The 11,043-nt window shown below is 36.3% G+C and overlaps 1 protein-coding gene across 2 annotated transcripts; it reads right to left on the bottom strand.

Annotated features, from left to right (window-relative positions):
• Positions 1 to 57: 57 nt before the first annotated feature.
• Positions 58 to 2,135, bottom strand: LOC120155197 (mediator of RNA polymerase II transcription subunit 10b-like). 2 transcript variants are annotated; one of them, XM_039166782.1, is made up of 6 exons: positions 2,048 to 2,128; positions 1,676 to 1,950; positions 1,487 to 1,567; positions 1,282 to 1,384; positions 1,098 to 1,187; positions 58 to 274 (listed from the first exon to the last, which is right to left on the bottom strand). In XM_039166782.1, exons 2-6 carry the CDS (start codon positions 1,903 to 1,905, stop codon positions 203 to 205), a joined length of 576 nt encoding a protein of 191 aa, XP_039022713.1. In that variant the 5' UTR covers positions 1,906 to 1,950; positions 2,048 to 2,128; the 3' UTR covers positions 58 to 202. The 2 variants fall into 2 exon arrangements, with proteins under 2 accessions (XP_039022713.1, XP_039022714.1); XM_039166783.1 differs by lacking the exon at positions 1,487 to 1,567 and having other exon boundaries at positions 2,048 to 2,135.
• Positions 2,136 to 11,043: the final 8,908 nt, after the last annotated feature.

The following is an 11,043-nucleotide window of genomic DNA, read 5'->3' as shown; positions in this document are numbered from 1 at the left end:
TAATCATTTAATCGTACGTACAAATGAAGCAAACAAGAGGGAAATTAAAATCAGAGAGAGCACTGCAAATTGTCGAATTCTTAATACAAGCCAGAAATGTTGTTACATCAGAATGTATTGAGCAAATCTAGTACATACAGAAACCTATATAGATAAAAAAAAGAGGTGGGGTGGGGGAGGGAAGAACTCCAACTACAAGCATCTAAAGCTCAGTTTTGACTTTTACATCCCCATTCTGTAAAATACTTTGTGATTGAGCAAGCCGTTTAGATTCCTGCATTGTATGAAGAGCTTTAGCTTGACATAATCAGTGAAAAAAGAATGACAAATGAGATTCGATTTTCAAGGGAACAACAGAAATATTCATAAACTTATCAGGCTAACAATTTCAATGTAGTCTCATACTAACTTTATGCTCATTAAGCCATGCAAACATTTGAAATGCACAGTTCAAGGTTTCATCATTTAAGTACTTCATAGTTCATATCAATCTAAGTTTGTGAAATTAAACCATGCATTGTAAATATTATAAGATGCGTACTAAGTTCAGATATTGTAAAAACAGATATTCAATTCTTCTTAAGTTCTTCCTCAACCAATAGATAAAATAATTAAATGCTTGTTTCCACTTTTATCAAGCAGAGAGCAGTTGAGTAAGAAAATGGGAGAAAAACATTATGTCATAAGACACGCATGCAAAGAAAGTTTTGGACAGGAAAACAATGTTTTAGAATGCCTTCATTTCACTCCTTATCTAACCCAAAAAACTGTGCAAGCCTGCATGGGAATAACAAGACATGCAACAAAAAGAAAAAAAAAAGATAAGAAGAAAATAAGCCTAGACATTTTCAAAAAGCAGGAAAGACAGCATCCATCCGATGATGAAATCAAAGAGGGTAACAAGAGGTTACAGTGAGAGTAGACTAGCATTGACGGAAAGAAAGATATGTCAAGAGGCCATGAATAAGGAGATTTTCCACACAAGAACCAAAATGCAACGATTATACAAATAACATATCATCAGTCAAGGCGTTTAGGATAACTAATTACTACTCATAGATAACATTTATGAAAGCATAATTATCAAAATAACTCACAGCAGCAGCACTTGCACGAATCTCTCTGTAGGATTCAACTTCATCAGGAAATGTCTGTTCGAGCTCTTCAAGAAGATGCTTCCGTAAACTCTATAAGATTCAATATTACAGTAAATAAAGATCATTTTGTGCTTGATAATATAAAATTAAACGAAACCATCCTATAAGGGGAAATAAGAACTACCTTGAAGGCATCGGTTTTGCCTTTAGTAACCTGATTTTTTGCAATACAGTCGTTTAAAACATCCCTCGTAAATTCATCAGGGTTCTTCCCATCATCAATCAAACTAACACAAAAACGGACAAGTTACTATTAGCAACCAAAGAAAAGAAACTAAATTTGTCAAAAATGACACATAAAAGTAATAATAAAAGGAAACCAAACCGACTTAAGAACTTCCATTGGCACTTGAATATTACACTTCTCAGATAATTTAGCCATGTTATCGAGCTCCGTAACTAATGAATTACTACAAAAACAACATAAAAATTGAAAGCCCTAATGAGATCAGCAATGGTGCAAAAAGCTAAAAAACTTGCAAAATAAAATAAATAGGATTTTGATGAAAAAAAATTACAGGCGTTGAAGGAGGGGGAGCTGTGAAGCGGCATTGAAAGAAGAGACGGTGAGGTATAGTTGATGGAGAAGACCTAAGGTTTTCTGGATGGAGTTTATTACTTGATTCAGATTCTGCTTTGGATCATCATTCGGCGTTGCGTTTACCGCGTCATTGGTTTGATTGTTTACTAAGCCGTTTCCACCGCTCCCACCCGTAGTCCCTAACGACGAAGCTTGTGATGCATCCATTTATACGGACTCGTAATTTCTCCTTCCTCTCCTCTGATTGATTCACTGTAATTACAATTAAAACAAGTGATAATCAAACAAATTGATCTGTAGCTTAAACCCTAAAGAAACACGGCAGAGGAAATTGAAATCCGCTACGAACCCTAAAAATCTGCGCGCAGAGAGAGTCCAATGAATTTGGGAACCTCGGAATCGAAATGATCGACTCGGGTTTTCTAGTGTGTCTTTCGGGCCTCCGTTTGATTAAATAAAGCCCAGTTTAAAGGCCCATATATATAGAAGCTTTTATTTGGATAATACAAATGGGGCTCCATTTGTTGACTTCTTCGACTAAATAATGCAAGCGGTAAAAATATTTTGAAAAATCAGAGTGTTTGTGAATTATTTTAAGATCTCCGTCATTTCTTACAGTGCGTGTAGAACTTGTCTCGAGGAAGTGACAAGTTTCATAAAACATAATAAATAATTAGAATTTGTCCCTTCTCGTGATAAATTCCATAAAATTTTATTCTATTTCATATAATGAGATTTATTTTTATAATGTATTTTATTAAATTCATTATTTCCGTGATAAGTTCCACGTGCATTATAATAAATAGCTTAACTCCCAAAATAATTATCAAACACTCCTATTTTTCTTTGTTTTCTGCGTACAATATTCCAGAGATTTAAACCTCCATTTGTTTGGATCCGAGAGATATTACACTTCTCCTATATACTGCTTTTAAAAAGCCCAACTGCAGTCATTGGTCAAGGACTCGGCTTGCCCAAGGACCGTGAGCAGAGATAATACAAATATGGATGATTTAAGGATAATTGTTAAGATTAGTAAAGCGGTATTTATTTATTTATGGGATAGTATCTAATTGTAGGGTGTAAAATTTCTTTAGTCGTAGATTAATTTAGAATTATTATATACATGTAGATAGATGGCTAAGATCCATAATTGAAAATAAGTAATAATTTTTTACAGATAAAGGGAAAATGGATAACGTGAATGTAAATTTTTTTAATTTTAGTTATTTATTTATATTCATACAATAATCATAGAATATTGTAAAATTAAAAAAAAAAGTTATTTAGTGTAAATTGATCATATCTTTTTATTTACTATAAGAAAAAATATATTAATTAACCATGAGAGGTATTGTGATGATTGTTCATCTCATCTCTTATTCATAGGATTGAGATTCAATCTTCATCTATAAAAATGAATGCAAATTAACTATTTTCCCCCTAAGAACACCTATAATATAGGAAGTAATATATATATAAAGTATAGTGCCAATTTAGGCCATTCCCATTTCCCCAACACATATCTTCTTCTTTTCTCAGCTTTAACTTTTAAACATTCTGGTTAAAGACAAAGCCCTGTTAACATCAAGAGTGTATCTTAAAAGCTCTATCACTTTCAACCAAAACGAATATAAAGAATAAGGCAATGATGTGAAACCCAGAGCGAAGCTATTCATCAATTTGTTCAGACGTCAATTTTCCCAACAAAATTCTGCCTGTTAAAGCTAGGGCTGAATCAAAACACACCTTTAGTTCTACCAGCTGTACAGTTGCTTGGTGATCTGGGCCACAGTAAAAGCCGAGAAATGGGTTCTGATATTCTGCTTCGTTCAAGAACATATGCCTCACCACGTCCACTGTAGTATATGTTCTCATTGCCAAGCCTTTATCCCACTTGAAAAGGTCTTAATCAACTTGTAGTATATATATAAAAGCAACTTAGTGGCAGCTTTTGATGCAAGATTTGTGTGTGTGTATAATTCTTCTGCAAAAGAAAAACAAATCTGCGTTTGCTTTAGAAGATGTGAGATTGGCTGGAAATGGATTCTGCAAAAATATAATATGCAAAGCACACACAAAGCTGAGCCTGAGAGGGAATCGATCCATCAATTAATACTTTTAAGGGTTCTTCCCTGGGTGAGTACAGCTCAGTCTTCCTCCTTTTTCTCTTCATCAAATGACAGTTTAAGGTTTCAATATCAGTAGTTCTGTACCTAACCCTGAAGATTTATGCTGTGGATAAAATCTCAGCTAACTAAGCTAATCATACAAATAAAAAACATCGTACGTATCTACGCAATTACAGATTAATAAATAAAACTGCTTCACAATGAGCTAGGTTTTAGATTCCATGAAGGGCAGATCCACCTTCCCTTGCAGGTAAAAAGATCATATCTCGTTTAATAATTAATAAAAAGATGTTTGTATTTTGTTTTTTAGCCACCAGGTGGCTTTATAGTTGTAGGTAGTAGCATTCTTGGAGAACCTTGGGCCTAGCTAGCTGGTAGATGGAATCAATTCCATGATTAGTCCTAGTTAGTGTTTTTCTAAAATTTTATATTTTTACATTATTTTGTAAAATTAAAAAAATCATAAATAATTCTGAAAATTAAAATTTTAAGTATATATATATATATATATATATAACAAAAAATGCTTAATACTTTGGTATTTTGAATAAAAAATTGTAATTATATCTCTTACAGTTACAAATAATTTTAATACATAACCGTACTTAGTTGATAAAGTATAATTATTATGTTTGATATTATAAAGAAAAAATAATCTTAGTGATCAAAAATGCCTTATAATATACGATTTTAACCAATTTTTTTTGGATTTGTCAAAATGACCAACTAAATCGCAATGCGATCGATAATTCGCAACGCGATCTCTGGTATCGCAAATCAGTTTCCAGATTCGCAACGCGAACATCGACTATCGCAACGCAATTTTCCAAATTCGTATTCGTTGCGATAGTCCAAAATCGCAACGACTGGTGGTATTGCATTTGTTTCTTAAGAATTTTCTCTAAAAAGATAGTATTCGCGTGGACGTGTCGAAGACACGTATTACCACGACCACGATCACGAGACAGACAGCGGCGGCGGCGGCGGCGTGCGAGAGTCTCCATTGTTCTCTATCACTCAACAAGGAAATGAGAAAACCAAGCCTTAAATAGCATTCCCATTAGTGTTTCCAATACTATGTGAGATTGAGCATTACCAACACTTGTTCCCAATACTATGTGGGATTGAGCCTTAAATAGTGATATTATTTGTGAATTATAGTTAATGACTTTAATATATGTATGAAAAGTATTTGTGGTTCGTTTAGTTTTCATGCAATTCTAATTTATTTTCAATTGATTGTAATTGCACGATAACAATTTTTTTTATTCTCGCGAGTGATGCAATTTTTTTTAATGTTTTGATACTAATGCAATTGGTTGTTGATTCAGTTATTTTAAGAGGCATGATTGTTAATTGTTTCCTGAATAATCACATAGTATTGGAAACAAGTGTTTGTAATGCTCAATCTCACATAGTATTGGAAACACTATTGGGAATGGTATTTAAGGCTTGACTTTCCCACTTCCTTGTTGAGTGATAGAGAACAAGGAAGACTCTCGCGCGCCGCCGCCGCCGCCGTCCGCCTCGCCTCGTGGTCGTGGTAATACGTGTCTTTGACACGTCCGTACGAATACTATTTTTTCAGAGAAAATTCTTAAGAAACAAATGAAATACCACCAGTCATTGCGATTTTGGACTATCGCAACGAATTTGAAATAAATCGCAACGCAAACTTCGACTATCGCAACGCGAACTTCGACTATCGCAACGAACTTGGACTATCGCAACGAATTTGTAGTAAATCGCAAAGCGAACTTGGACTATGGACTATCGCAACAAATTTGGAATAAATCGCAACGCGAACTTGGACTATCGCAACGAATTTGGAAAATCGCAACGCGACCTTCGACTATCGCAACGCGAACTTGGACTATCGCAATGCGAATATGTAAATCGCAATGCGATAGTCGAAGTTCGCGTTGCGAATCTGGAAACTGATTTGCGATATCGGAGATCGCGTTACGAATTATCGATCGCATTGCGATTTAGTTGGTCATTTTGGCAAATCCAAAAAAAGTTGGTTAAAATCGTATATTATAAGACATTTTTTGTCACTGAAATTATTTTCTCTATTATAAATTATAACCAAGACTAATCACTCTTATTATACCTCCCTATGTAAGAAATAGACTAAGTAATTAGTGGTTCAATCTCATTTAATTCAATAAAATTAATTATAATTATTAATTAAATATATTCATAATTATATTTAAATTAAATTATCGAATGATTTTTCAAAAACAGTTGGTGGTCACAGGATCTGTGCTATTCATCCGTTAGTGGAAAAGAATAGAAGAAAAGATAAGAATTTGAATGCTATGGCACTCAAGTGTAGCTTAGCCTCGGTCCTCCCATGATTGCCGAAGGCACAAGCTACATTAACCAATGAAAGCTTTTGCTCTTTAAAAAAATATATCCACATTTATGTAAAAGCCATTTACCAAGGTAAAGTTCTTGGAAATTCAAATCCAAATCAAGAAAAAGAAATTCTGATTTGATCACACGCCTATGTGAATGTCAATTAGTTAATAATTATGGCAAATTTAATGGCTCTTCATCTCAGTGATTTGCTACCTTATTTGTTGATTTGCACTGGCAACTTGTTTGTCACTAGAGATGGTGGTTCTGTCCATAAATGGATTGAGGGTGGCCGAGACAGTTGTCCCACTAAAAATTTTAAATTATCATATATTTTGAATGTTTTCTTTTGATTTTCTATTGATAATATGATTTCGTCCCTATAATTATAAACTTTTATCCCTAAAATTTTAGAAGTTCATCATCTAACCTAAAATCATAGGTATGTCCCTAGTTCTACTTAGCAACCCTTCCGAGCTTCCAAGTTGAACATAATTAAAGCACTAGACTAATCTTTAGTTAAAAAAAGCCCTAATATTTAATTATCACAGCAAAAGAATAAAGCCTCAATATTCTTGGGGTTTTCATTAATTGGATATCCTTTTCACTACTGGTAGTGCTTCTTTGATATGTTAATATAGAAACAACCACACAGTTCTCAACTCTATCTCTGTAACTCATCATTGGGTCAAAAGAATAATATGAAAATGCTGAAAATGATGAATCAACAACTTGAGCAAATTGGAAGAGCCTCTTAAAAGACAGTGAACAATATATGATGAACCATAAGTTCCTGCTAAACATTCAAAAGATTCATAGTTGGGTTATTTTAAACCTTCCATTGCTTTTCTTCTGTTTTGGAAAACCCTTTTTGTTTCTCAAGTAGGAAAGACTAATATAGTCCACTAGTTTAGAGAACATGGACTCGCTCGTTTGACTAATATTTATATCATGTAAATGATGATTATCGTGACAAATCCTTTAGGGTTATGATGTCATCTTTCATTGATGATTCTTTTGAATAATTTTAAATTGACATATGTTTAGAATTTTTTTTAAATTAAGATAACACACATTCTCCAAACGTAGTTGCTCGAACTTAGGTCTTCTATAGATAATAACATTTCTTCTTACCACCGAGACAACTCAATGAATTCGATATCATTAATATATTAATCCAACTAGTTGGTGTATATTGTCACAGACCGCGAGCCCATATCTGAGGTCGCCGCAACACAAGGAGCCCAAGACTACTTGATTGACATTTTGGGCCTTCCCACATCCATTCAGACTGGCCCATTCCAAAGAGATGAAGTGCTTGGCACGATTATGGTAGGAAGATCACTTGATTATTGCATGATCCTTCAGATTCTTTCCATAATCCTTGTAATCTTCTATTTAAGGCATATTCTCAATAACTTGATGTACTTTCCTTATATAGAGAGATTGTGTAGATATGATTCCCCTAGAATGTGGGATTGTATAGATCTGGACCGTCGATGCACTTAGATCTTAGCCGTTTATTGAGGGGAGCTTCCACAATAAATAGAGGCCTCTCATCCTCATGTGTACTTACTTCTTCATTTTGAGAAATCACATAGTATTCTCTCAAACTCTCTATTGTCTTTGTGCTTGTGCTTACCAAGTTATCTTGTTTTCTTTGCTTCCATTGGGAATCTTAAGCATCTCTGCTTGGATTGTTTTCAGGCTGACTTAGTCGCTATCACAAAGAAAGAGACTAAGGATGCACGTTCTAGGCGTTGAAGTTTCAATGTCGTGACAAGTGGTATTAGAGCTAGTTTTGTGAGAGATTATACCACAAAACCAAGACGAGGCCTCAATAGTAACCGAAGTGATAGAGACTCGTGCTGTTGTGGCGAAGAAGCGTACTAACTCGAAGGATATTGTGGCATCATTTGAGCGAAGGGTTGACAGTCTTGAGGATCTATACAACGAAGTCAATGAGACTCAAGATTCGTCCGAGTTTCATCTGAACAAGCTAGAGTCTTTGGAGGAAGGGCTCAACCAGAAGACTTAGAGAGTCCTCGATGATATGGCCAAGAAGGTGGATGAGCGGATCAGAGGTATAGAAAACATGTTCCTGGCCATGAAGGCAGAAATGATGCGGGAGATGAAGGAGTTCAAGAGTGAATTGTTGGTCTACAAGGTTATTGTACTAAATGGGGTGACTGGGGAGGCACTAGCACCTATACCCAGGATCGATATCCCTAAGCCGAAGGAGTTCAAGGGGACTCAAACTTCCCAAGATGTGGAGAATTTCATCTGGGACATGGAACAATTCTTCCGAGGAATGGGTGTGGAAGATGATGAATCCAAGGTAAACGTTGCTTCCAACTATTTGTCTAATGTCGCTTCGCTCTCTTATGGTGGCGACGTAGGTGTTCCGATAAGAAGGATAAGTTGATTCTGATCAAGACATAGAAATAGTTCGTGATAGAACTCAACGAGTAATTATATCCCAAGAATACTTAGCTCGAGGCGTGAGCAAAGTTGAAGCAATTGAGGCATGACCGATCTCTCTTGGAGTATGTCAAGAACTTCACAGAGATCAATATATAAATCCCATAATTAGGTGAGTTAGAAGGGTTCTTTGTATTCATGGATGGACTTCATCATTGGGCCAACATGGAGATCCAGATGAGGGAAATGATCGAACTCTCCAAAGCATTAGATACAGTTGAGGCCATTGTCCCATTTGAAGTAAAAAATAGCGACTCTGTTAAACCAAAGCCAAAGCCCAAGGGTAATGGTGGGGGAGAGAAAGCTAAAGGTGGATCAAACAAGCAATTTGGGAGCAATGGAAAGCCAAGTGACTGGCCAAAGATGATTTCCAATTCATAGGAGAAAAATGACTTATCTTGCTTCATTTATAGGGGAAGGCATATGAGGAGGGATTGCCCCCCTCATGAGAAAGTTGTTGCCATCAATGAGGATGATGGATAAGATAATGAGACCTTGAAGCTTGGCTCCATTTTGAGATCTATAGAAGTCTAGAAGTGTCATTCCAAGAAAATAATGATGTTTGTGGACATCATTATGGCGGGCCACAAGATGAGTGCACTAGTCGGCACTGGTGCATCCGAGTTGTTCATGTCTGAACAAATTGCCAAAAAACTTGACCTTCGTGTGAAGAAGGCAAGCGGCTTTATCAAGACTGTCAATTCCAATAAGGCTCCAATTACAGGGGCTGTAAGAGGAGTTGAGATCGACATTAGAGGGTGAAATGGTAAGAAACTTTGAAGGTAATCCCACTTGATGACTTTGACTTTGTTTTAGGTATTAGTTTCCTTGATCGGATCAATGCATTCCCTGTTTCGTTTTCTAATTTCTTGTGCATACTTGATCCGAGGCATCAATGCATCATTTCGGTGAGCCGAGAGGTTGGAGTTGGGGCAAAGATTTTTACGCAATCTAATTCACAAAGGGGGTACGCAAGGAGGAGCCCACCTTTATGGTGACATTGGCGGGAGATGAGCCTGCAATGGTCGAGAAGGTCCCAAGTGTTGATAGAGTTTAGAGATGTGATGCCAACAAATTTACTGAAGAGTTTACCACCTAAAAAGAAGGTGGACCACAAGATCAAACTTGTGCCAAATACGGAGCCGTCCACTAGAGCACCTTATCAAATAGCCCCGTCAGAGTTATAGGAGCTTTGCAGACAGTTGAAATAAATCCTAGATGACGGGTATTTCCAACCGTCAAAGGAACTCTTTGGTGCACCAGTGTTGTTCCAAAAGAAGCATGATGGATCTCTTAGGATGTTCATCGACTACCGAGCTTTGTAAAAACTCACTGTGAAGAACAAGTGCACGATCCTGTTGATAGCTAACTTGTTTAATCAACTTGGTGGTGTAAGGTGGTTCACCAAGTTGGATTTATGGTCTGGATACTACCAAGTCAGGATAGGCGAGGGTGATGAACCGAAAATAGCTTGTATGACAAGTTACGGTTCGTATAAGTTCCTTATGATGCCTTTTGGCCTCACAAATGCCCCCGCAACCTTCTGCACTTTGATGAACAATATACTACAACTCTTTCTTGATCGGTTCGTTGTAGTGTACCTTGATGATATTGTGGTATATAATAAGACTCTTGAGGAACATACTGAGCACTTGAGGAAAATGTTCCAAGTCTTACAGGAGAATGAGCTCTTTGTCAAGAAGAAGTGCTCATTTTCGTATAATGAGGTCTTATCCCTAGGCCATGTTATTGGAGGTGACAAGCTCTGAATGGATAGGGACAAGATTCGAGCCATTGATGAATGAAAACCACCCACTAAGGTGACTGAATTTAGAGCTTTCCTGGAATTAGTCAACTATTACTAACGGTTTGTGAAGGGCTATTCCAAGATGGCTACACCTTTGAATGAGTTGCTCAAAAAGGATAAGGTGTGGGAATGGAGTATAGAGTGTCAGGAAGCTTTTATACAATTCGGTTTCGTTTTTAATTTTCAAAAACCTGTTTATTGTTGTTCAGTTTAACTTTTATTAAAAACCAAACCGAATACACCCCTAATGACCACAGTGATGCATTGCTTTCGCATTTGGAGGCATTATTTGCTTGGTTCCAGGTTCGTTTTTTTCAATAAAAATGTTGCAAATAACTACTTCCTTACTCAAAAGAAACTTTCTCCCAAGCAAACACGTTGGAAAGAGTTCTTTGCTGAGTTTGACTTTTCCATGGAGTACAAGCCAAATGTATGACATCGAGACGGTGGAGGGTCCTTTACTAGATAGGATTAAGGAAGGGCTACCACATGACCATATGACAAAAAGAATAATGGAGGGAGCCAATGAGGGACGAACTCGAGAGTTTTGGCTAAAAATGAGTT

The sequence above is a fragment of the Hibiscus syriacus genome, unplaced genomic scaffold (assembly GCF_006381635.1).
Source record: "Hibiscus syriacus cultivar Baekdansim isolate YM2019G1 unplaced genomic scaffold, ASM638163v2 tig00111166_pilon, whole genome shotgun sequence".
NCBI lineage: Eukaryota > Viridiplantae > Streptophyta > Magnoliopsida > Malvales > Malvaceae > Hibiscus > Hibiscus syriacus.
This window is presented reverse-complemented; position numbering and strand designations above follow the sequence as displayed.

Coding starts and splice junctions, on each gene's coding strand:
- LOC120155197 (XM_039166782.1), bottom strand. CDS start 1,905: ATGGATGCATCACAAGCTTCGTCGTTAGGGACTACGGGTGGGAGCGGT. Junction 1,568..1,675: donor CTCCCCCTCCTTCAACGCCT/GTAATTTTTTTT, acceptor TTGTTTTTGTAG/TAATTCATTAGTTACGGAGC. Junction 1,385..1,486: donor GTGCCAATGGAAGTTCTTAA/GTCGGTTTGGTT, acceptor TTTTTGTGTTAG/TTTGATTGATGATGGGAAGA.